Here is a 23,733-nt window from a genome sequence, read left to right as displayed (position 1 = left end):
CCAAAATGACTCCAATGCGTCCCCAGCGAAAAAGCGAAATCAAGTTTTTTAAAAAACCTTTTTGATTTTCAGGAAGGGCGTGAAAGTTTCCCGATTTGAAAATGGACTTGAGCCATTTTTTTTTCTTCTACTTTCTTTGTGAGCAGCAAAAATTTTTGATGAAAAAGTTTTTTTTTTTTCGTGTTCTTTTGTGTCGTCCGTTTTTTTGCGTTGGATGCAGCGATGGGCGGCTCGGATTTTGACGGGCGACGTGGCTGCATGGCTGTGGAGCGATTTCCTGGCAGGGGCAGGCACAGGGCTGCAGAAGCAAGGGCACAAAAAGCCTTGAGGGAGCAAGAAGAACCAAGAGAAAAAAAAATCAAATAATTGAAAAAACAATGTGCTCCATCCACCATCACGGCTGCCATCAGATCGCCTTCCCTGTGCCTTGTCCGCCTTCAGCCAACCACAGGCACTGCGCCTTGATTTCAATCACCATTGTAGCACGCATCCTCTTTGGGCTTGGTCCACGCGCGCAGCAGCAGCAAACAACCAAAATGAAATCTAACGAACCGTTCTCCTTTTTTTTTTTTTTTTTTTTGAGAATATCGCTTTCAACTGGTTCTCGGCTCCCAGCTGTTCTCTTGACGCGCGGCCGTTGTGCCGGCTGGTGTTGCCTGATGGCGTTCTGCCTGCTGCGGCCGAGGCTGGTGGTGCGGAGCGCCCAGTGTGACCGTAAAGTGTTGCTCCCTGAAGAGCAGTCGCTCGAAGCCATGAAAAAAAAAAAAGCATTAGTATTGCGAAAGCGCGCCTTTTTTTTTTTTTTTTTTGTCATTGCAAACCTCTTTCAAAAATCGTGAGTTTGTTCGAAAAAAAAAAAAACGAAAGAAAAAAAGAAAAAAAAACTCGAGCATTGTGTGGGGTTGGGATATTTTTCGAGTTTTTTTTCGAGTTTTTTTTTTGTTTCGTTTTTTTCTTTTGAAAGTTTTTCCCCCCTTTGAGAACAAAAATACGAAATCAAAACCATTGATGTGTTGTCGTGTTTGTTGCTTTTTGGACTCTGGATGCTATTCCAAAAGATTGGATCTTTTGTCTGCCTGTGTATTATCCTGTTCGCTAATTTTTTGTTGTGTTTTTTGATGATCCATTTGGTAGGCTTTTCTTTTTCTCTCTCTCCCTTTTCTTTCTTTCTCCTCCATGTCGCCGCGCAGCCCAGCGTTTGCTGGCTGGTCGGGCCTCTTTGCTTTGGTGGCGTTGCTTGCCTTGGCTACAAGCGTTCAAGGTCAATCCGCGACCCTGGTCTCTACGATTCCCACCGTGGTCTCCTCCTCCATTCACGGAAAGGTCGTGCTTCCCGTTTCCTTCACCTACACTGGCTCCGATCTCCTCGCTGACGGATGCTGCAGCATTCTGGTGACTTATGCCAACCGTGGTTTCCCCGACATGCCGGCTCGGACGTCTGGTAGCAGCACAGCCGACAACGAATTTGAGATTACCAATCTTATCGTCACTCCTGATGTCTCTGGCACCAGTGGCACCGTGACTGCTACTCTGTCTGCGACCGTTGACGAGAAGGCCAACAATCTCACATACGTTGTGTCGCTCGCCAGCTCGACCGGCGCAACCTTGCTCGTGTCTTCGGCTAGCTTCTACGCGGACGTTCCCACGTCTACGCTGCTGCAGCCCGCCGAGTTTAACATCCTGACCATGACCAAAGCCAACGGCGTTCAAGTTTTCGACGCTCAGGGTTTCCGCGAATTGCGTCGCCGCGCCCTCACCGCGACTGTGCTCACCGCCTTGAACTACATGTCTCAAGTCCTGTCTGCCAGCGGCGACGTTGTCATTGGTACTACTACCACCTACGACTCGCGTACTGCCTTTGACCACCGCTTTGGCGGCGTCTTTGTCACTTTGACTGGCGCCAGCATCGCCAGCCAGAGCGAGCTTGATGCCGTGGTTGCTCTCCTCGACGCTCACTTGAACGCGTTTGCTCCGACCACTGGCAAGCTGTACGTCATTTCGGACTTCTTTGGAAGCACATTCACCGCTGGCTCGCAAACCCTGCTGGTTGTTGCCCGTGATGTCAACGGTGCCACCGCCAACGACTTCCTGCTCAGCGCTGACGTCGCCACCTACCTGAACAACGCCCTGACCGGCTCGACTGCTTCCGACCTTTTGACCCATGGCATCTCCGCTCTGACTGCCACCTCCGCCCAAGGCCGTGGTTTGATCCTCACGAATGAGGGCTTCTTCTTGGCTGGCAACGGCGCCACTTTGACCGCTGTTCGCTCGGCCGGCCCCAAGCTCAACGATGCCACTATTGATTCGTCCAGCTGCAACATTGTTTGGCAAGCCAGCGTTTCGGGTAGCAACACTGACAACATTAACGGAGTCGCGACCACCTTCCGTCAAACCTGCACCAACCGCCAGCTGATCTACCGATCACTGTCAAGCGCATTTATGCTCGTCACCAGCCCGGGCCTCCTTGATACCCGCACCCTTACCTTCAGTCTGGTTGGCCCCGTCGTGCTTGCCGACAGCGAGTACCACATCGGCTCTGGTTTTGCCGAGAACGTCGACGTGGATGAAACCTGGTCTGCCGAGCGTTGCGCCGAGTACCAGCCCTGGGCTACCATTGGTCTTCAGTCTGTTCTTGCTTGCTCGGAGGCTGCCAACTCGCCCACCTACCGCAAGCTCGTTTTCGACCTTGGTGGCGAGTTTGCCCTCAAGGAGCTCTACGTCACCCTGCCCCACTACCCGCTCCCGTATCCCGTGGCCGAGTCCCTTGCTACTCAGCCTCGCCACGCTGATGCCAGCTCGTCGCTCAAGTCCCGTCTTGAGCTGTGGGTTGCCTCCGCCTCTGGTGCTTGGGTCGATGCCACTGACTCTATCAGCGACGACTTTGCCGCTGCTTGCACTGGTCTGGGTCAGCGTGACCAACCCTGCGAGATCACCTTTGAGGTGCTCAGCTATCTGCGCGACTCCCAACTTGGCAACGCTGGCATTCGCTACGTTTCCCTTGTCTTTGACGGTATCGAGGATTCCACTCGTCGTCTCCCCGCTGCTCTTCGCGTTTTTGAAATCACCGAAGTTGTTGCCCTCGGCACCTGCCTCTGCAACGGCCACTCGGCATCCTGCGACATTGCTGATGGCAGCTGCGATTCTTGCGGCCACCTGACCAGCGGCTCTGATTGCGGCGTCTGCAGCAACACTGCCTTCACCAACAAGCGCAACTCTCCCGACTTTGCCGTCAACTCGTGCTCTTACGACTCTGCCGAAATGGTCGATGGCGTTTTTGCCTGCGACGGTCCCTCCCTTGCCGAGATCGACGCTTCCGAAATCGAATCGCTCGTCTACGAGCATGGCACTTTTTCGGGCTTGATTGTCCCTGGCGTGCCCGTTCGCGACCTTTCGCGGGCGGTCTTCCAAAAGTTCTTTGCAAACGGTGGCCCGTGCGACCCTTGCACCTGCTTTGGACACTCTAACGCTGAGGTGACGAACAATTTCGCAATCCGTGTCTGCGACGCCGATTCTGGTGTGTGCGATTGCGCGGCCAGCCACAATGTGCACGGTGACCACTGCGAGACCTGTGACGCTACTTACTGCCGTGACATTCCTGCCTGCTCCCCCGCTGCCTACGCTTACGAGCAGTGCCACATCGCTGGCTGCTTGACTCGCTGCGATTGCAATGGCCACTCCACTTTGCCCCAAGTTGGCGGCTTTGACCAATGCGAAGGCGATGGCTGCGGTTGCTCGTGCAACGCTGCTGATGGTGTGACTGGCGCTCACTGCGAGAGCTGTCTCCCCAACTACTTTTCGAGCACTGGTAACGGTGTCGATGGCGAGACATGCGAGCCCTGCTTCTGCAACGGCCACAAGGGCTCCCCCGACACTTGCGACGTTACCGGCGGCAACTGCGACCAGGTTGGCGACCCCTGCCAAGACAACACCACTGGCCACAACTGCGAGCTCTGCCTTGAAGGTTTCTTCCGTCCCTTCCGTCCCGATGGCTCCATCGACCTGTCTGATGGTTGCATTGCATGCGACTGCAACGGTCACGGCATTGGTCCCGGTCTTTGCAACCCTGATGGCGGTGTCTGCTCGTGCGATCCCTCCTCCAACTCTGAAGGTGACCAGTGCCAGTCTTGCATTGTTGGTTTCTGGAGTGCCACTGGTACCGCTGAAGACGGCGTGAGCTGCACGGCCTGCCAGTGCAACACCCACAAGGACTATGTTGACAACGAGTGCAACGCGCTTGGCGGCGACTGCATGACTGATTTCGACGGCAACCCGCAACCTTGCGCTGACCAAACCAACGGCACTCACTGCGAGCACTGCAACCCCACCTTCTACCGCCCGTGCTTGACCCCGATTGTTAGTGGCGTCTGCGGCGGTGTTGACCTGACCTACGGCTGCCAATCTTGCAACTGCAACCACCATGCTGCCATCATCATCGGTGGTGGTGAAACTTGCGACGAAGTTGGCGGTATTTGCGACTGCGCGCCTTCTTCCCACACCACCGGCAACAATTGCGAGTTCTGCGAGGAAAACTACCAAAACCCCTTCGGCTCTGGTGTCTACGGCGCTTGCTTCGCTTGCTCGTGCTGGACTCACTCTGAAACTTGCAGTGCCATCGGTACTTGCACCAACTGCCGCGACAACACCACCGGTGTCAGCTGCGGCGACTGCTTCACCAACTACAAGCGCAACACCATCTACCCCGATTATGACACTCCCGAGGGCAACAAGCGCAACCGCGAGCAAGGCTGCCAGGCTTGCAACTGCCACGGCCACGCTTATCCCAGCAGCACCACCACCGGCTTTGGCATCTGCAACCCCAACACTGGTCTTTGCCGCAGCTGCGGCAACCACACTCTCAACGGTCCTCTTGGTGAGTGCGACACCTGCGTTCCCGGTTACTTCCGTCAGCTGACGAGCGCCGGCTTTGCTGCTGCCGATGATGTCTGCGGCGCTTGCAACTTTGTCAATGGAAAGTGCTCTGAGGACACCCTTGAAGACATTTGCCGCCCCTGCTCTGAGCAGTGCTTTGGCTCCAACACCATGTGCGGTGCGAACACTGGTGTTTGCTCCCAATGTGGCCTTTCGAACGCTGAGAGCCACCGTTGCGCGTCCTGCCAGAATGGCTTCTTTGGCAACCCCTCCGAAGGCATTCCCTGCACCCCTTGCAAGTGCTACCATTCCGCGCCTAGCAAGTTTGACCTGCTGACCGAAACCGAGATTGGCACCTTCCAGCAATGTCTCTTTGACAACAGCATTGGCGGCGTCAGTGGCGGCGCCCAGTCCTGCATTCTCGACCACAGTGTCAACACGATCGACGCTGCTGCTGATCCCCAGAGCGCCATTCTGTGCAGCTGCCCTCGCTCCATTCCCGGCGGCTTCTTCAACATTATTGCATCGGGCGTTGTGTACGAGGGCCGCACTTGCGACTCGTGCAACCAGGATGCCTACTTTGGCCAGCCCACGCAATGCCTCATCCCTGGTGTTGGCGGCAGCGGTCTTGGCGACTGCTTGTCCTTCGACACTTGCAACGAGTGTATTTGCAACGGCAACATTGACGAATCGAGCATGATGGACAACTGCGACTACTCTGCTGGCAACCCCAGCAACCTGATCTGCGAGGCCTGCCTCGGTCATTCGACCGGTCCCAACTGCGAGGTCTGCGAGGTTGGCTACTATGGCGACCCGACTCGTCTTGACACTCCCGGCACCATCGGCACTGGTTTTATTCTCGACGGCTCTGGCGAGTCGCTCAAGTGCTTCCAGTGCGACTGCAATGGCCACTCGATTGCCCGTGTCGTCCCTGGCACGGAGGGTGACGTCCACAACGATACCTGCACCACGGTTGCTCCTGGCTTTGTTGGCAACTACACTTGCGACTGCGACTCTGCCAACGGCTACACTGGCCCGACCTGCCGCGAATGTCTGCTTGGCTACGAGCAAATCGCCCTCGGCAGCAACCTCTTCCGCTGCGATCCTTGCGACAACTGCACCCGCGACGCCGCTGACATCATCTACGGTCTTATCGACGAGTACGCGGCTCTGGACACTTTCGAGTCCGATATTGCCACCTCGGTTGCTGCCGTCGCTGTTGCCATCAACGACCTGAAGGCCATCCTCGGCATTGCCCGTCGCGACGCTTCCGCTGCCAACATTGTCGCTGCTCTTCCTCTTGTTGGCTCTACTGCCGACCGTCTGACTTCCCAGCGTGAGCAGCTCTCTGCCCTTCTCGCCAACTTTGAAGCGTCTGCTGACAACAAGATGGTCCGTGTTCGCATCCAATCGTTGCTCAAGCGCGTCGAAGACTCCAAGCTTGCCTCGTTCACCTCCCAGTCCGAGTCCTTCCAGCGCCTTGCCGCTGCTGCCGACCTGCTCTCGACTCTGATTGCCAAGCTTCCTCAGCAACGCGAGCGCCTTGCCTCGCTCGAGTCTGCTCTTGCACAGGCTGAGGCCGCCTTCCTTCACGAGCAGGACTGGATTGACACCAATCTCGACGTCATTTCGGCTGGCCTCGTCACCGCCGATCGCATGACGCAGAGTGCTGCTGGCCTCCGTGCCGCGGCTGCTGCTGCTTTCGACCGCTCTGTCGCTCCTCTTGCGCTTGTCTTGAGCCAGGCTGAAGCTGTTCTTCGTGACGACACTGCTGACGCGCTCCAGTCGGTGCTTGCTCAAGCTCTTGCTGACATCCAAGGCCGCCTGACTCGTCTCGAGTCTGTCATGTCGAACGTCCGCACCCGCACTGCCACTGCGAACGCCGCCTCGACCACCGAGCGTCTTGCCCAGCACCAGTCGACCATCTCTGCTCTCGGTGCCCGCCTTGCTTTGATTGAAGGCCAGGTTGGTCTTGATGGTGCCATCGAGCAGGCTCACGCTTCGCTCCTTCTCGTTCTCCAGGCTGCTGATATTGGCGCTGGCGAGTTTGTCACCATGGTTGACGCCACCGAGACTGAGCTTCGCAACAAGCTGGCTGCTCTTGACCCCACTCAGGCACCTCACGTGAGCGAGCTTATTGCCGAGCTGGAGAGCAGCATTGCTGCCCATCGCGATGCCGTCGCCGAGTCGTCCAAGCGCATCCTCACCCAAGTCTCTGCTGAGGCCAGCATTGCTGCCACCGCTGCCTCGGAATCTCTGATCTCGAGCGGCGCCAACGAGGTTGCCCGTGTTGTTGCCGTCCAGACCTTCCTCTCAAAGATTAACACCATCTCCAACGGTGCTGTCGCTCAGTTCACTGAGGCCTTTGCTGGTGAGCGCGTCCTTGCTATCATGCGCGAGCTTGTTTCCAGCCGCCGCCGTCGCACTGTCGAGTTGCTGACTCCTCTTGAGCGCGAGACCTTCGCCGCTTTCGGTGAGGCCTGGTCTGCCGCAAAGTACGAGACAATGCAGTCGTGCGCCTCGGTCCTCGATCAGTACACTGAACGCCTGCAGGCCTCGATTGCTGCCTTCACCAAGTCGCTCACTCGTGTTCAGCTGAACACTACTCAGGTGGCTCTGGACATGACTGAGCGCGATTCGATGAAGAACTGGCTGTCTGGCGTTGCCCAGGAACTCAAGATGGCGCGCACCGACTCTCTCGCTGCCCTCGATCGTAAGATCTCTGCCCGTGCTGGCCAGCTTGCCGCGTCGCTTGACGAGGTTGTTCTCGAGTTGAGCGTCTCGGTCGGCTCTGTTCGCAACCTTGCTGTTGCCGAGCTCATGCAAGCCTCCTCCAAGGTCGCTGATCTTCCTGCCATCGTTGCTGCCACTGTCGCCGACCTCACCCAGCAGCTTGCCAACCTTGTTAGTGAGATTGACCTCTCGGCCTCCCAGATTCAGCAAAACGAGCAGCAAGAGCTCGAGCGCTTTGTCGGCCGATTTGGCTCGGATATGGCCATCATCCGTACCAAGATTTCTGCCATCAACGAGCTTGTCAACGGTCTTGAGGAAGCGCTCAACGAGCAAGCAGATGCACTTGACGTCTCTGCCACCTCGGCTCGCGCCACTCTTCGCGAAATTGCCGCTCTCCACGTCAACCTTCGCGCCTTCCTGACCATCCCTGCCTCCGCCGAGCTTGTCAAGGAAGCTCCGGCTTCGCCGTCCGCAACTCTGGTTGATCAGTTGCGCAACACTGCTCTTCCTCAATGCCAGCTCTAAAGTGGCAATCACCAGCCTTGTCGACAGTTCCTTGGCGCCGACGGGCTTGCTCTCATTTTTCTCCTTGTCTTCTTTACTTTTTGTGTGCTCTTTCTCTCTCTTTCATATTTTGCGTAGTTGTGATCTATGTGATTCGCATGTCGCATGGTTGTTATTTGTGCTGATGGATTTGTCCTCCCTTAGTCATTGTTCGTTGTGTTCAACCTCTTTTATCTCGTCTGTCGCTCTTTGTTTTTTTTTTCTTCTTTTCGTCACGCTTGGGTGTTTGTCGATCCATGGCTGCACTTCGTTGATGATTGAAAATCCATGTTGAACAATACAAAGGCAATTTTTAAAGGCAAAAAAGCATGTGTCTTTACAACGAGCAGACATAACAAGATAAACAATAAGAAATAACAAGCAAAACAAACTAAGACAGAGACAGTCGCTCAAAAGGACAGATTTTGCAAGTCCTTTTCCACTTGGCCGGGATTTGCAGCCGCTGCAAAAGTGAGGAGAGGTTGGGGTGGGTGGGGGAAACAAAATAGTCGTGTTTGTCAGTGTGAGCGAGTGTCAATACACCGACAGCCAAAAACAGCTTCAAACAAACCGCGTACCTTTCGAAAGCAACGATGCCAATTTGTCGGCTCCCATGCGAACAAGCGGGAAGAACACGCCAGCCGTGCTCGCAGCAAGATCCTTGTCAAAGCGGGTCGGCAGACCCGCATGGATGGAAGCGCGTACGGACATGATGACGGCAATTCCCAAAGCTGCCGTCATGGTGAAGGAAGAGCGGACAGGCATGGGACCCGCAGCACCTTCAAGGCCTGGAATCTTGCGGGCGACATCAATGGCGCTTGTCGGAATGTTGGGCGACCAAGCACCCCCGAGGAGAGTGGAGAGCATCGAGCGGGCATCAGCAATCGCCGCTTCGTTGGCCGAAGGCACGAGGAAGACTCTGGCGATTGCCAGCATCATGCTCGCCTGGGCTGAGAATACCGACATGGTGTCTTGGACCTCATGGGCGGGGCTAGTGGCGACAACGTTGGCAGCCGTGACTGCCGCGGCGCCAGCGACAATGCCAAGCGCACGTTGGAAGATGCCCAGCTCTGATTGAGCAAAGGTGCGTGACAAGGTGGGTCCTGTCAGCGCCAGCACGGTGGCCTCGGCGAGATCCTCCAGACCAGACTCTGGGATGGTTCGCGATGCCAAAGAAGGACTGGCGTCCTGCGGACTGGACGACAAGGTGACCAGAGTGTTTGGGACGAACGGAGAAGCCAAAAATCCTTGGCCGCTCGTTCGACTACCGGGGCTTTGGCTGGCAGTGGAAGACGCACCACCGGCACGCTGAGAATGAGGGGAGCGCGGGGTGGCAGGGGACATTGGCGTCGATGCCGACGACGACTGTGGCGAAGCGGCAGACGACAGCGGCAGGGTCGCGGGACGAGCGCGCGAATTGACCATGACAACATCCGCCTGGCGATAATCTTGCGCTTGGAGAAGCTGAGAGCGTTTCGCGAGAGCCTCATCCGAGCCACCGCGAGTGACGACAAACAAAACAGGCATGATGATGCGGTACGAATGGATTAAACGCTTCTCGTGCTCGTCCAACACATCGGTAGGAGACACACAGTACCACATGACGGGGTTGGGCAGCTCTCGGTCACTGAGAAGGCCAGACAGCATGTGCCAGACTTCGGAGCGGCGCGCTCCAAGGCCGCTTGCAGCCGTGAAATCAATGCCTTCCGTATCGAGCATGTGGATTTTCTTAGTGCCTTGCCGCAAGGTCAGCACTTGGCTGCCGCGCGTCGTCGCCAGACCAGAGGTCCCTTCCTTTGTCCAGTTGATTCCTGCAACATTGTTCAGCAAGCAAGACTTGCCCGAGCCAATGCGACCACCGACAACGAGCGCAATGCTCGAGTTCTCGGCGAGGACGTCGAATAGCGCCGATCGTGCAACGCTGGGGTTTAGCGGCTTGTCAGCCAATTGTGGCGGAAAGATGATGACAGGAGGAACGGCTGCGGCGGCAGCAGCGCGCGAGTGGCTGGCGGCGGGGGTTGTGAGAGCGCGAACGGCGTCTTCCGGCATCTCGGAGTCGATCAGCATGGGAGCAGCCACCACCATCGAAGTGGTGTTGATGAACATGCGCGGATCCTTCTGTTGCAAAATCGTGGACAAAAGGGATTGGGGACGACTCGCGAGCTCGAGTTTCTCGTTGAGCGCCTCCGAACGCTTCTTGATTTCGCTGGGTGACAGCTGAATGGCGGCGAAAACATCTCCGGCGGTGGGATCACTGTGCGCTGCTGTTGCGCTTGTCCGATCGAGTTGCTCACGTGGGTGATCTGCAACAAGCTGAGCCGCCGTCTGTCGGTGAGCTGGCGCGAGTTGGTGTGTGAGAGAAGGCGCGTTACCGTCAGCAAGCGGAGCTACAGCAACCTGGTGTTGTAGCTGTTGTAGTTGCTGTTGCTGCTGCTGTTGCTGCTGCTGAGGATGTCCGCCAAGTTCGACATCATCCGCGTCCTCGTCATCCTCATCCTCGTCCTCTTCGTCCCAAGAGTCGTAGCCGCTCGAGTTGTATCTGCTCGAATCGTCTGGAATTGGCAGGCCGACAGGTGCATGCTCACGAAGCCATTGTGCGACCTGGGCATCGTGACACACTTCGAGCGCCCAGTGCCCAGACGCGTCGACGACATCAAGCTGGGCGCCGGCAGAGAAGAGGCGGGTCAGGATTGTCAGATTTCCCAGGTGGGAGGCCCAGTGGAGCGGCGTGGTGCCCATGGCATCGCCCATATTGACCAGCGATCGAGTGCGGTCGTCCTCGAGCAGAACATCGAGGCAATCGGTTCGCTGCAAGATGCACGTCAGATGGACGACGTTCTGCTGCTTGTCGTCAGTGACAGACACGTCAACATTGGCAAGGGAGACAAAGTAGGTCAGCATCTCCCGGTAACCGTTCATGGCAGCCTTCAGCAGCGGCGCGTTGCCGTCAATACCGGGCGAGTTGAGCACCATTGCTGCCTCGGCTTCTGGCAGAGTCGAGGCAACACAGGCAAGATAGTTGGCCAGCTCAACGTTGCCATTCTCAACGGCAAGGTAGAATGGATTCATGCAACGCTTGTCGACAATCGAGAGAGCGGCATGCAACTCCTCGATGAGGACGCGAACAGTGCTGCCTCGGTTGTTCATCACGGCCCAGTGCAACGGAGTGAATCCGTTTCGGTCAATGACATTCGGGTTGGCGCCAAAGGTTGTCACAAGCAGCCGGCAGTCATCGTCGCGTCCAAGAGACGCAGCGTAGTGCAAAGGAGCAAAGCCGGTACTGTCGCACGCATTGGGATTGATTGGTCGAGAGCGGTCGGGGCGGTTGTTGTTGTTGTTGTTTCCGCTGTTGTTGTTGTTGCTGCTGTTGTTGCCACTGCTGTTATTGTTGGTGCTGCCGTTGTTGCGGTTGCTCGATCCATCGCGGGTGTTGTCGTTGAACGAATTGGGGTTGGAGTGGTTGCCAGCATCATTGTTGCCGCGGGAAGCATCACCTCGCGAGGCACCGCCAGCATGGCCGCGATCGCGCTCGTAGTCGCCAGCCGTGACCTGTGCATTACGATCGACAGGTTCGTCGGTCTTGGAATCCTTGCTCTCGACAGCATCGAGTGCGATTGACTTGCCCGACGGGCCGGCATCCGACGAAGGCGCAGCAGCAGCAGCAGCAGCAGCAGCAGCAGGGGTGGCGGTGGTGGTGGTGGTACCAGCAGTTTGATACATCATGCCGCCAAAGCCGCCGCCGCTGCCGTACCCGCCAAAATTCATGCTCTGACCATAGTCCTGGCTGCCGCCAGAAGAGCCAAACCCAAAGCCACGGCTATCACCGAACGAGTCGCGCCCAGTGCCAGTCCGGCTGCGAAAGTCTTCGAGCAACACAAGCCCCAGCTCGTCGTTGACGTTCACAATGGGCTCGTAGAAGGTGAAATCAAAGCCAACGCGTGGAACGGAGGTGACAGAGCCCAGCGTGTACTCTGGTGTCACATGCACGCGCTCTGCCTTGTTCCAGATGGGGGCAACCACATCGACGTGGGTTTCGTCCCAGAACAAGACCTGGCCGTTGCGCTGGTGAATGGGCGAGCAGGTGGCGGTGCCGTGCCAGCCGAATGCAAGCAGATGCGGCTTCTCGTGCAGGTCGCGCTGCTCGGCGTGCCGGCACAGCTTGAACTGCGTGTCAGCGTCGGGGCGGGCGACAAGACGCACCCATCGTGGCTCGGCCATCATGCTCGGCATTGCCGCGCCGCGCAGGCCGGCATTCATTTGCGTTGACGAGACAAATGCTCCAAAGGCAGGGCCGCTTTGCGGGAAGGCAAAGGCCTCGCCTTTTGGGCTGGAACGGGACTCTGCGCGAAGGCGTGAAGCAAACACTTTGATGGCAGGCGGGTTGATGTGATAGGGATTGCGGAGCTCTGGGAGCTTTGGAGGGGTGTACTCGATCGGCTCAACCAAGCTGCTGCGGTAGAAGAAAAAGTTCCAGAGACAGCGAGCGACGTTTTGGTTGGGCACAGACACGTGAGTAAACTCGACCCAGCCATTCTCGTCGGCGCGGGCAGACCAGAATGGCTGCAGCTCGCGGTCGTTGCTGCGCAGCTGCGCGACAATGAAGTGTGTGTCTGACAAGCTTTGCCAAGCCACCCACTCTGGGCAGACACGGATGCGGAATTGGAACTGTTCCTTTTCGGCGACAACCACCGGCGGCCAGAGACCGCGGCTGTCGAACGTCACTTTGGCGTCTTGAACTTGCTGGGCCGTGTGAGGACTGGTCAGCGGCTCGTGCAGCGCCTCCATCAGGAACTGGTCGTCAAACTTGCCCGGCATGACGGGCATGCTGAGCGCGTCAAAGGCCACCGGCTGCATGTGAGGTGAGAACAGCATGTCGGGTTGGCTGTGGAAATCTTGCTGCTGCAACTGCTGCAGCTGCGGCAAGTCTGCATTCATGGCGGCATCGTGCTCCGAGGTCGAGGCGTACTCAAAGCCAAACGAGGCAGCGTCGTCCACGATGCCGGTGCTCTCCATGCCAAACAGATCACTCTGCTGCTGCTGCTGGTGCTGGGCGAGCAGGGCGAGATACTCTGCCTGTGATGCCCCTAGGAACAGCCCGCTTGTGTTCGAGGAGGAGTTGTTATCCATCGCCATGGCCATGCTCCGGGTATTACTTGCTTGTCACCGAAAGGAAGAAGGGAGGTTAACGGGGAAGGGAGGTCAAGGGAGGGGACCTTCAAATTCAATGTGGGGCGGAAGGACGGATCAGGCCTGTGACGAGAGCAAGGAAGGGTTCCTGTGAAAAGAGTTGAATCGACACACAATACAGCGAGTGAGTTTTGAGAGTGAAGGAGAGAGGGGAGAGAGGGGGGGAGGGAGGAAGGAGAGAGACAGAAGGAGAGAGAGAGAGAAGGAGAGAGAGAGAGGCCCCAGTCGCTTCGTCCGTGCGGCCAAATGGAATTGGGGGGTGTGTGTAAAAGTAAGCCGTTGATAGACAGATGGATGTCGCATGGTGGGGTGGGGTGAAGGAACAGAAGGAAGCAAATGAAAAAAAAAAAAAAGAAAAGAGAGAGCACGGCGATCACGAACTGCAGGCGCTGGTCCGCTCCCTCTCCCCAATCTGCCCTTCATCTGCACTTCACTCTCCATTCCATTGCATTGCAGGAAGGCGTCCGTTGCGTTTGCGTGGGGTTGCAAAGTGACAGCTCTCAACGCTGCTTTGATTCTTCTTGAATCAAAAAAAAAAAAAAAAAAAAAAAAAAAAGGCCGAAATCAATGCAAAGTCCATACAAATAATAATAATAAAAATCGAAAAAGCGAGCTTCGCGTCATCATCGCGCTTTTTTTCAACGAAGCCGCCACGGAAACAAAAGAAAACAAAGCAATCGAACGTGTTTGAATGCATTGCGTGAAAACATCAGCGATTGGAGTATCAAAACAACAAGAAAGCCAAACCCTGAGAGGAGAGCCGGGTGGGGGGGGGAGGGGAAGGGGAAGGGGCGGAAGGGTTAGGGTTGGCGGGAAACGGGATTGGAGAAAGAGCGTGGCTTGCCTTCAACGCAGAAAAACGAAAAAAAGAAAGAGAAGAAAGAGTGAGCTTGAATAAATGGAAAATGGAAATGGAAAATGGGGAATGGAAAATGGAGATGGAGATGGAAATGCATTGAAAGACAGAGAACAACATTAGCTGGGAGCCGGTGTTGCAAGAGATCAGCTATCGAGCATCACTTCCTACACGTCCGTCCCCGATGCATGCTTACGTCCGGTACTCCTGACAATTTCCTTACATATTCGTCCTGTCTCAGTCCATCCGTTTCCAAGTCTCAATTGCTGTGCTGCTGTGCTGAAAACCCTAGTTCGTCACCCACCCCCTAACCCTCCCTCCCTCACTCCCTCACCGCACGCCTCATGGAGCATCTCGCTGCTGCGTTCCAGCACATTGGCTTGGACCGCCGCATAAACATCCTGGCAGTGAGCTACACTGGACCGGCTGTTTTGCCATCCGCCTCACCCGGTCGAGCAAGCCAACCACTGCAGCAGCTGCAGCAGCAGCAGCAGCCTGCTGCCCCATCACTCCTGCTGGCAGCGTCAAACCTTCCCGAGACGGCGGCCGTCGCCGGCGGCGTGTCTGCTGCCGAACGCGAGCAGCACATCCGCGCGCTGTACGCTGCACGCGAATGGCCCGTCCCACTGCCCGAGCCGTCATCGAACGAGACCCGCGCCACCTCAACGCGGGACAAGCAACAGCAGGCACGAACATCCCTCGTTGATGCAGTGGCCGCTGCCATCATCCCCAAGCAGAGCACAACAGCCGTGTCCCCGTCCGAAGCACCAGAACTTGCACCATCGTCCAAGGCCGAGCTGCTGCTCGCTCGTCTCGTGCAGCACAACTTGGTCTCGGTAGCTGCGTTCGCGTCGTGCAACTCGTCCTTATCAAGCAGTACACGTCAAGCACCGAGCGGTGAAGAGCAGCAGCAGCAGATCGCAGACCAAGTCCGCCGGCACGCCGTGGCGCACGACTGCACAGTCTACACGAGCTCTGTCAGCCTCAAATTGGAGGTCGATCCGTTGACCGACGGGCCAGAGGATGGTCAGTTCCGGATACGGCGATCGCATAGCCTGGGCTTTCACATTGTCAATGCCCCGGATCTGCCACATCCCTCATTGATCGGTCCCCTGATCGGGCAGCTCTCAAGCGACGCCTCAAAGACAGCAGAGGGTGCCATCCATTGTTGCTGGCTGTTTGTGTCCGCGGCACGGCCCTTCCTTTCGCAGCACGACATGGAACTCGCGCGGCTCGTCGACAGCAAGCTGTGCCCGGTCGTAGTGGTGCTTGTTGGGTCATCCCCCGACCCGACGTACACGCGAAACCTCCAGCATGTCTTCCGGCACGTGATTGTCCTGCAATCCCCGCGCGTCCCGATACCTCGCTCGGCATCCGACTCGTTTGCACGCGGCAGCGGCTTTTTTGAAGGTGCCTTTGGCGATGCCAACGACTGGGGCCGTTTGCACTCTGGCCTGGACGTGCTCTTGTTCAAGAGTGTGGGTGCTGCGATCGAGATGGCCGTGTACTACGAGACCAGAGAGCGTCCCAAGTCGCTGCACTCGTCGCTGCACTGGTTTGGAGCGCTTCTCGGATGGTGCGTGTTAGTTCTGGGAGAAAGGGGGAGGGGCGGTGCATCTTTTGGTTGGTGTTGTCGCTTTTTTGCTTGGAAGGCGCGCTCTGGAATCTCTGGAATTGATTTGATGTTTGTCTGTTTGTTTGTTTGTTTGTTTTGTCTGTTTGTTGTTTTTGCAGGTATGCCGTCAACATCCCCGTAGCGGCTCGCATCTTGACAAGAATTCTCGGCATCATCTCGCGGCGGTTGCCAGCGTCATGGGCGCCAATTTTCCACCGCTTTGTCGCCGCGACTCTGCTGTACTTTGCATCGAAAAACCTCACCCTGCTCGTCGCAACACAGCAGGAGCACCATCTCCGTCAGTACGCCACCGCCGCCATGCAGCAGATTGGCAACTACTGGCCGCGATTAATCAACCACGCTGTTCTTCAGCGAACGGCCAGAAGTGAGACTCCACCGTCCGCCGTCGCTCCGTCTCCAGAGCCCCCGCAGCCGATTCTCGCGCTGTGGGTTTTGCTTCTGCTCGGTCGTGCTTCCCTCTCTGCGCGACAGCAATGACGCGTGCAATTTCCTTCCGAGTTGAACGAGTTCAATTGGCAAGCGAATTTGGTTGACTTTTTGAAACAGTATGACGACCAAATCAATCTGCAGCGCTCCTCGACCCCCATCCCGTTACCCAATACATGCATCATAATCCAATGCGACCATTTACTTCTGTTCGAAGTCCCAGATCAGTCTCAAATTTTTTGATTCAGTACAACAACTCACAATGTCAGGCCCAGTCACTGTGACGATCAAGGCGTCGACTGGCTCTAAAATCACCGTGACGGTGGACGATCCAGCAACACACACCATCCTCAAGGTCAAGCAGGAGGTCGCCCCGCAGGTCTCGCTCGAGCCCAGCCAAATCCGCCTGATTTACTCTGGCCGGATTCTCAAGGACGAGGACACGGTTGCATCCTATGGTTAGAAGCGCTTTCTAGACCGACCAATTTCGATACCCTCCCTCTCCCATCCGCCTTCGCCGCCTACCATTTCCTTCACTTTCGCTCCGCTTTTTTCGTTTGTTTCGCTTGTTTCTCTCTCCCCCACGGCGGTCGTTCGTGTTCTTCCAGCAGAGCAGCAGAGCGAGTGCAGTTCCACTCCTGCTCCACCCCCTCCCCAACGCTGACGTCCACCGTACCTGGAAACCCCCAACAGGCCTCACCTCAATGCTAAATCAGCCAAAAAAGCAAGAAATCGCGAAACTTTTTTTTTTTTTTTTTTTTTTTTTGTTTCCGTCGTCCTTCTCAGTGAGATTTGAGTGAGATTTGAGAACGAACTTTTGGAGCGACTCTGCACAGGCAGCAGCAGCTGCTGTTGTGGCATCGAGTGTGATGACTGTGGTTGCTGCTGGTGACGTGAGGAGGCCAGCGCCATCTGCACTTGATCCCTGTGTGTTCCAGCACTCTCACGCTCACTCACTCACTCACTCACTCACACTGACTCGCGCGCTGTGGCACATCATTCACCACGCTACACCTCAAGCGAGATCATGCAAAAAAAAAAAACGCGACCATCACGGACGTGCGCCTCATCCCTTTGCATAGAGCCGGGAAAATCACGTCACTGATTTTTTTTTCTTTTCTTCTTTCTGACCCAGGTATCAAGGACGGCCACTCCATTCACCTCGTCAAGAGCGCGGCTCCGGCTGCGGCTGGTGGTGCTGCTCCATCATCGCCGGCTGGCGCGGCGGCTCCTGCTGCGGCTCCGGCGCCGACAACCCCGGCCACGCCAGCATCCAACGCGCAGCCCGCTGCTACTGCAGGCGCTCGCCAGCCCTCGGCTGCGGCAGCCAATGCAATCAATGCTGGCATCTTTGGCCTCGGTGGCGCGGGTGCGCTTGGTGGGGTCGGCGGCATGGGGCTGGGCAATGGCGGTGCGTTCGACGGCATGCACCAACAAATGCAGGAAATGATGGCCAACAACCCCGAGATGATGCGCAACATGATTAACTCGCCACAAGTCCAGGTAAGCGGCCATGGGCCGACGAGTGGCAAGTGGCCGCACTGGAGCTCACATCCGAATCTCTGGTTTTGTTTTTTGCTTTGTTGTTGTTGTTGTTATTGTTGTTGTTGCTATTCCAGGCAATGATGAACAACCCCGAGCTCATGCGAACCATGATGATGGCCAACCCGCAAGTTCGTGACCTTATTGAACGCAACCCCGAGCTCGGCCACATGCTGAACGACCCGTCCGTGATGCGGCAGGTGAGCGAGATTTTTTTTACTGTTGCGGGTTTGGCGCTGGCTTCATCCAACTCATCTGTTTCGCTGATTCTGGCGCTTTGCTTCCCCATTTGCAGTCCATGGACATGATGCGCAACCCAGCAGCAATGCAAGAGATGATGCGAAACAGCGATCGCGCAATGAACAACATTGAGGCAATGCCCGGCGGCTTTGATGCTCTCCGGAGAATGTACGCGCAGTACCAGGAGCCCATGCAGGAAGCTCTTGGTGAACAAGTAAGTAATCCTGTGCCGGAGACACGTGGGGATGTGCAGGAGGTTGGTTTTTTTTTTGGTTGGTTTTTTAGAGTGCGATTGTCGCTGAGTTCGATTGTGTTCCCCCATCTCTTGCCTTTTCTCTGTGCAGCAAAATCAAACACAAACGCCACAACCCGCCATCCCCGCAACGAATCCCGATGGCACACCGGCGCCGTTGCCAAACCCGTGGAACACGCAACCGACAGCGAATGCCGGCGCTCGTGGCCGGATTCCAAATCCTGCCATGATGGGTGCCAATCCCTTCGGCGACCTTGGCGGCTTGGCTGGACTTGGCGGCGCTGGCGGCCAAGACATGATGCTGGCAATGCTGCAAGACCCCCAGGTCCAGGCGAGCCTACAAGCAACGATGGCTGATCCCAACTTTATTGCAACCGTAAGAGCTGTGCTGCATTTCGTTTGTTCTCGTGCGTGGTGACGTCAGCCCATTTCATGCTCGCTCACGCTTCTCAATTTTTATCTGCTCCAACCAGATGACGCAAAACAACCCGCTGCTCCAAAACAACCCGCAAATGCAGGCCATGCTGGCCAATCCTGAAACGCTGCGACGAATGACAGATCCCAACACCCTTCGTGCAATGATTCAGATGCAGCAAGCGATGGGCCAATTGGCTCAAGTAGGGTTGCTCCCCAAGTAAGTGGTTTTTTTTTTCTTTTTGGACGACTTTTGTCGTTTGGAGAGAGTGTGTGTTTTCTTGCGTGACGGAAAACTTTGCATTCTCATTCTTTGTGGTTGTCATTTTTGTAGCATGAACGAGATGGGTGGTCTTGGCGGGCTTGGCGGACTCGGCGGCGGCGGCTTTGGTGGCTTTGGCGACTTTGGCCTGGGCAATGCTGGCGGTGCGCCGACGGGTGGGGCAACTACGACTCCAGCACAGCCCCCGGCTGAGCGTTTCCGGGTGCAGCTTCAGCAACTCCAAGACATGGGCTTTTACGACGAGGAGACGAACATTCGAGCACTCACATTGTCTCAGGGCAACGTCAACGCTGCTATTGAGCGCCTGCTGAACCAGTAAAAAAAAAAAAAAAAAAAAAAAAACTCCTGTACTTTTTTTGATATTGTATGTGTGCGTGTGTGTGTGCGTGTGTGCGTGTGTGTGCGTGTGTGTGCGTGTGTGTGCGTGTGTGTGCGTGTGTGTGTGCGTGTGTGTGCTTTACTAGGCTTTACTGTCATCAAGGTCATATTCGTTTGACCAGCAGTACTGCGTTGTTGCGCGCTTTACAGGACTTTACAGATTAAAATTAAAACAATCGTCAAGTTTGATAACGTGAGACTGTTTGACAAACGAAAATTGCAGGCTCAGACACACAACCCGTTTTCATCGCGACAGCTTTCGTGATGAGAGATCGCGACGCGCTTTCGTGACTTCTGCGTGGCATCCAGCAAGCGAGGAAATCAGGCCTAGCACGCCAATCCAACCGTCGCCCAGCCGAATGCCGCGAACCAGCGTAAACGCCATCGGAAAGTCGGCCAGATGGCGGAGCAACGAATCAACAGTGGTCTGGTGCGTGATGAGGTCAATCACAAAGCTGAGCACGGTCGTGATGAGCCAGGTTTCGGACGAGAGCGATCCAATCCGAACGCGCTTCTCGGGCGCCAACGTGTACAGGCCCGACGAGGACGCCCAGACAATGTTATCCAGGACAAAGTACGCGGCATAGATCAGCGTGCGTAGCTGCTTGAGCACAAACACGAGCGGCTTCTGGTCGCTGTAGCTCACAAAGACCTGGTACATGTTGAGCACCTTGAGCAATCGGAACAACCGCCGACCCTGCGAGACGGACTGCTCGAGCTGCTTGGCCGCCTGGATGACACGCAATCGCCACCTCTCTGTGCTGTCGTCCCAGGGTGTTGTGCGATGAGGTGCCGGCGCGAGAGCCGTGGTCGTCGTGTTTGGACCACTGCTGCTGGCGGCTGAGGCGGCGGCGGAGGCGGACGACGACGGCGCCAATCTTGATCCGTTGGCAGGTTGCTGACGACCGCGGCCGCTTGCCGACGACTCAGACCCCATCTTGGTCGCAGACGATGATGTTTCGCTTGCCTCTCCGGGATGCGACGGTTGACGAGCAGCAGCAGGAGCGAGCTTGCCGTGCTGAGCGTCATCGTTCCGCTTCTGAATCCACCCGGCTTGGTGCAAACGCAGCACGACGTCTTCGCTCGCAGCCCACTGCACAAGTCGCGTCTGTACGTTGTCATGTCATTGCTTTGGCCCGTCAGATTTTGTTTGTTTTTTTCTAATGTCGGTAGCGCTGCTCCATCCATCTTGACAGGTCAAATCTGAACGTACCGCGTACTGCAGCGTTCTGTACAGCTTGTCGCGGCCCGCAGTGCGGTCAAGAAACTCAATGGTGACGGGTGATATCCGTGGCCATGGTCGCAGATCGGTCAGGTTTCCAGACCCCGCTCCGAGCAGCAGCATCACTGGTGAGTGGAATGAAATTTTGGTTCAAAGCGAATCAGAAATTACAAAAAATTAAATAAAAAAAAATCAAAAATCTGAAAAAAAAAAAAAAAAAACTGAAATGAAAATCAAAAAAGTGATGCGCCTTTTTGCGCAAGGAGCGCTCGTCCCAATCTGGAGTTGGCGTATTCCGAAACGTACGCAAATCCGATGTTGAAAGTTGTACCACGACGGATTGCAGCGCGAGCGGGGACGCCGGACGCAGGGATGGCCCAGGGGGCGCGGTGCAAAGTGGCACGAGTGGAGGTGGCGAAGCGCGCGAGCTTTGGGGCGAAAAGCGAAGTCGGAGGGGATTGACCCCAATCAGTAGCAATTTAGCTGGGTCATACGAAAAGTGTTCACACCTGGGCAAGAAAATCGTCCCCCTTTTTTGCGTTCGTATGGCTTCCACTGTAGCAAAAAGCAGCCGAGAAAAAACGCTGAATCAGTGAATTATTTTTGAACGGGTTGCTCTGTCAGCGCCAGCGCCTCCGCCCGACCTGCTGACCGCCAGGGTGGGGACTGTTCGCGGTGTGCTGCTGCAGATTGAGCGTCGTGACTCGCGATCGAAGGCGGGGAAGCGGCAGGGGGGCAGTGGGGACAGGGCAACGACATTGTCTTGGCTGCGAAATTGCGCCACATTGACGCGTCCGCCTCATCGGCTCGTTTCTTGCAACAATGCATGGGTAGAGATCAACGCCGTCATGCTCTGTTGCGACGACATCGACAATGACCAGCATGACAGCATGACTTGATATTGGCGGCTTTTGGTTTTTTTGTTAATTTTTTCATTTTTTACATTGGTTTTTTTTTTTTTTTTAACAAAGTGGTTTTTGCTTCTCATTGCGTCGCCGAGAGTGTCTGTTGCGTCTTCTTCTCATCGATCGGCCCCACGGTGCTTGCTGACGCTCCTTCACTCACTCGGGTTGTGCGCGATTGAACGAGGAACGCAAACCCGGGTTTTTTTTTTTTTTTTAATAATGCAATTCAAACCACTTTCTCACTCGCTTCAACCTCCCAAGCAATTTCGCCCTCCAGTGCAATCAGCACACACGCGATTCAACACAATGTTTCTCACCTTCTATCTCTCTCTCTCTCTTTCTCTCCTTGCTTTCAAACCCCCACAGATATCCAAATCCCCCCAAATTCAAACAACACCTTGCAAACATGGCTGAGACCGCTGCTGCTGCCCCCACCACCTTCAACGTCTTCTTTGGCAACATCCCGTTCGGCACCACCGAGGAGACGCTCAAGAACCTCTTCCCCGGCAACGCCGACCTGATTGACGCCAAGGTCATCCGTCGCGGCGTCCGCTCGATGGGCTACGGCTTTGTCGAGTTCCGCACTGAGGCTGCTGCCAAGGCCGCTGTCGACGCCTGGAACAAGAAGGAGATTGAGGGCCGCCCCGTCAACGTCGAGATCTCGGTCAAGAAGGAGCGTGCCACCACTGCCCCCGCTGCCACCGCCGGCGCTGCCGCTGCTGCTGCCGCCCCCGCTACCGGCGACGCTGCTGCCCGCGGCGCTGCTGCTGGCGGTGCTCGCCGTGGTCGCTTCAACCGCGGCCCCCGCGCTCCCCGCGCTCCCCGTGCTGAGGGCGCTGCCCCTCTGACCGGTGCCGCCCCTGTCGCCGCTGCTCCCGCTGCTGCCGCCCCCGCTGGTGAGCGTCGCCCCCGTGCTCCTCGCGCTGCCCGCCCCGCCCGCACTCCCCGTGCCCCCGTCGACCCCTCTGCCCCTCGCGAGGAGTCCAAGACCCTCCTGTTTGTCGGCAACCTCCCCTTCACCGTCACCGACAACCAGCTCAAGACCGACACCTTTGCCGGCTTTGAGGTTGCCCGCGCCTACGTCGTCCCCGGCCGCCGCGAGGGCCGCTCCAAGGGCTATGGCTTTGTCGAGCTGAACTCTGAGGCTGAGGCCGACCGCGCTCTTGCCGCCGTCCAGGGCAAGACCGTCGAGGACCGCACCATCACCGTCAAGCGTGCCCTCAAGACCGACTCTGCCGGCCCCGCTGCCGCTGCCACCGCCACCGCCTAAAGTGCCATTTGGCGTGTGACCACTGAGTGATGTGGAAAGATCTTGAGTTCTTGCTGGGTCTTTTTTCACTTTGCTCGTGCTGTCCCCCTTCAGGAGCGATTGTTTGTTTTCGTCCCTGTTAGTGTCCCTTTCCCCCCCCCCCAATCCCCGTCCCCTCATATCATGCTTTTCTTTTTTTTTATTTTGCCTGCTCTCTCTCACACATTTTAAAAAAGAAAGGTGTTGTTCCGGCTCTTCGGCTCTTGCCCCTGTGTTTCGGTTTCATGACAATATATTTTTGGTCACAAACACTTGCGCTGCTTCTGAGGTCCAATTTCTTTTTCTTAATATCGATGGAAGTGTTTTCCTTTTATTTGCATTGACAATGTTTTTGGGTTGATGATGCATATTCAAGCACTATTTTGGCCTTGTTTGACGCCGCCTATGTCGGCGTGAACGGAGCAGACTGCTCTGAGTCTGTGGGCAAATCAGATTGGCGATACTGGCGCTCAGGCAATCGCCGAGGCGCTCAAGGTGAACAAGACGCTGGCATCCATTCGGTAGGTTGTGCATCACGACTCTTTGGATGTCGTTCGACTTGTGCTACATTCTCACGACCTCACCGACAACTTCACCGGCAACAACAGCTTGGAGGATAACTTCTTGACCGAGGCGGGAATCACTGCGCTCAGGGAAACGGGCAATACTAGTTGTGAACTAAAGTAAGTGCCTGCATGTACAGTTTATTGGATGCATGTAAAGCAAAAAAAAAAAAAAAAAAAAAAAAAAAAAAAAAAAAAAAAAAAAAAAAAAAAAAAAAAAAAAAAAAAAAAAAAAAAAAAACCCTGGGAAACACCGAAAGTAAAACGGGGAAAAAAGGCCTTTCCCTTGGTTTAAGGGTTTCCCGGGAATTTGCCCAAAAACCCCTATGGAGGGGAAAAAAATGTTTGGGGGGGTTTCTTTTACAAAAAAAAAGGGGAAAAAGGGGGGAAAAACC

General features: G+C 55.9%; 6 protein-coding genes across 6 annotated transcripts; 4 read left to right on the top strand and 2 right to left on the bottom strand.

The window, feature by feature from the left end:
• Positions 1-1,176: 1,176 nt before the first annotated feature.
• Positions 1,177-8,127, top strand: CAOG_02741 (hypothetical protein; the record flags this gene model as incomplete). Its single annotated transcript, XM_004349441.1, has 1 exon — positions 1,177-8,127. One exon carries the CDS (start codon positions 1,177-1,179, stop codon positions 8,125-8,127), a length of 6,951 nt encoding a protein of 2,316 aa, XP_004349491.1.
• A 291-nt stretch (positions 8,128-8,418) lies between these two features.
• CAOG_02740 (hypothetical protein) lies at positions 8,419-14,244 on the bottom strand. Its single transcript, XM_004349440.2, has 3 exons — positions 14,177-14,244; positions 8,724-13,420; positions 8,419-8,608 (listed from the first exon to the last, which is right to left on the bottom strand). Exons 2-3 carry the CDS (start codon positions 13,282-13,284, stop codon positions 8,556-8,558), a joined length of 4,614 nt encoding a protein of 1,537 aa, XP_004349490.1. The 5' UTR covers positions 13,285-13,420; positions 14,177-14,244; the 3' UTR covers positions 8,419-8,555.
• Positions 14,245-14,436: 192 nt separating this feature from the next.
• On the top strand, positions 14,437-16,454 carry CAOG_02739 (hypothetical protein). Its single transcript, XM_004349439.2, has 2 exons — positions 14,437-15,764; positions 15,923-16,454. Exons 1-2 carry the CDS (start codon positions 14,533-14,535, stop codon positions 16,299-16,301), a joined length of 1,611 nt encoding a protein of 536 aa, XP_004349489.1. The 5' UTR covers positions 14,437-14,532; the 3' UTR covers positions 16,302-16,454.
• Positions 16,455-16,481: 27 nt separating this feature from the next.
• On the top strand, positions 16,482-19,301 carry CAOG_02738 (ubiquitin family protein; the record flags this gene model as incomplete). Its single annotated transcript, XM_004349438.2, has 7 exons — positions 16,482-16,708; positions 17,386-17,753; positions 17,870-17,992; positions 18,088-18,246; positions 18,377-18,661; positions 18,759-18,919; positions 19,034-19,301. Exons 1-7 carry the CDS (start codon positions 16,513-16,515, stop codon positions 19,299-19,301), a joined length of 1,560 nt encoding a protein of 519 aa, XP_004349488.1. The 5' UTR covers positions 16,482-16,512.
• Positions 19,302-19,443: 142 nt separating this feature from the next.
• CAOG_02737 (hypothetical protein) lies at positions 19,444-20,775 on the bottom strand. The gene is made up of 2 exons (XM_004349437.2): positions 20,574-20,775; positions 19,444-20,468 (listed from the first exon to the last, which is right to left on the bottom strand). The coding sequence occupies exons 1-2, from the start codon at positions 20,703-20,705 to the stop codon at positions 19,605-19,607; spliced, it is 996 nt and encodes a 331-aa protein (XP_004349487.1). The 5' UTR covers positions 20,706-20,775; the 3' UTR covers positions 19,444-19,604.
• An 80-nt stretch (positions 20,776-20,855) lies between these two features.
• Positions 20,856-23,047, top strand: CAOG_02736 (hypothetical protein). Its single transcript, XM_004349436.2, has 2 exons — positions 20,856-20,884; positions 21,854-23,047. The coding sequence occupies exon 2, from the start codon at positions 21,894-21,896 to the stop codon at positions 22,755-22,757; it is 864 nt and encodes a 287-aa protein (XP_004349486.1). The 5' UTR covers positions 20,856-20,884; positions 21,854-21,893; the 3' UTR covers positions 22,758-23,047.
• Positions 23,048-23,733: the final 686 nt, after the last annotated feature.

The sequence above is a fragment of the Capsaspora owczarzaki genome (assembly GCF_000151315.2).
Source record: "Capsaspora owczarzaki ATCC 30864 unplaced genomic scaffold supercont2.3, whole genome shotgun sequence".
NCBI classification, from domain to species: domain Eukaryota; class Filasterea; order Ministeriida; family Capsasporidae; genus Capsaspora; species Capsaspora owczarzaki.
The sequence above is the reverse complement of the archived record's forward strand: the minus strand, read 5'-3'. Positions and strand labels throughout refer to the sequence as shown.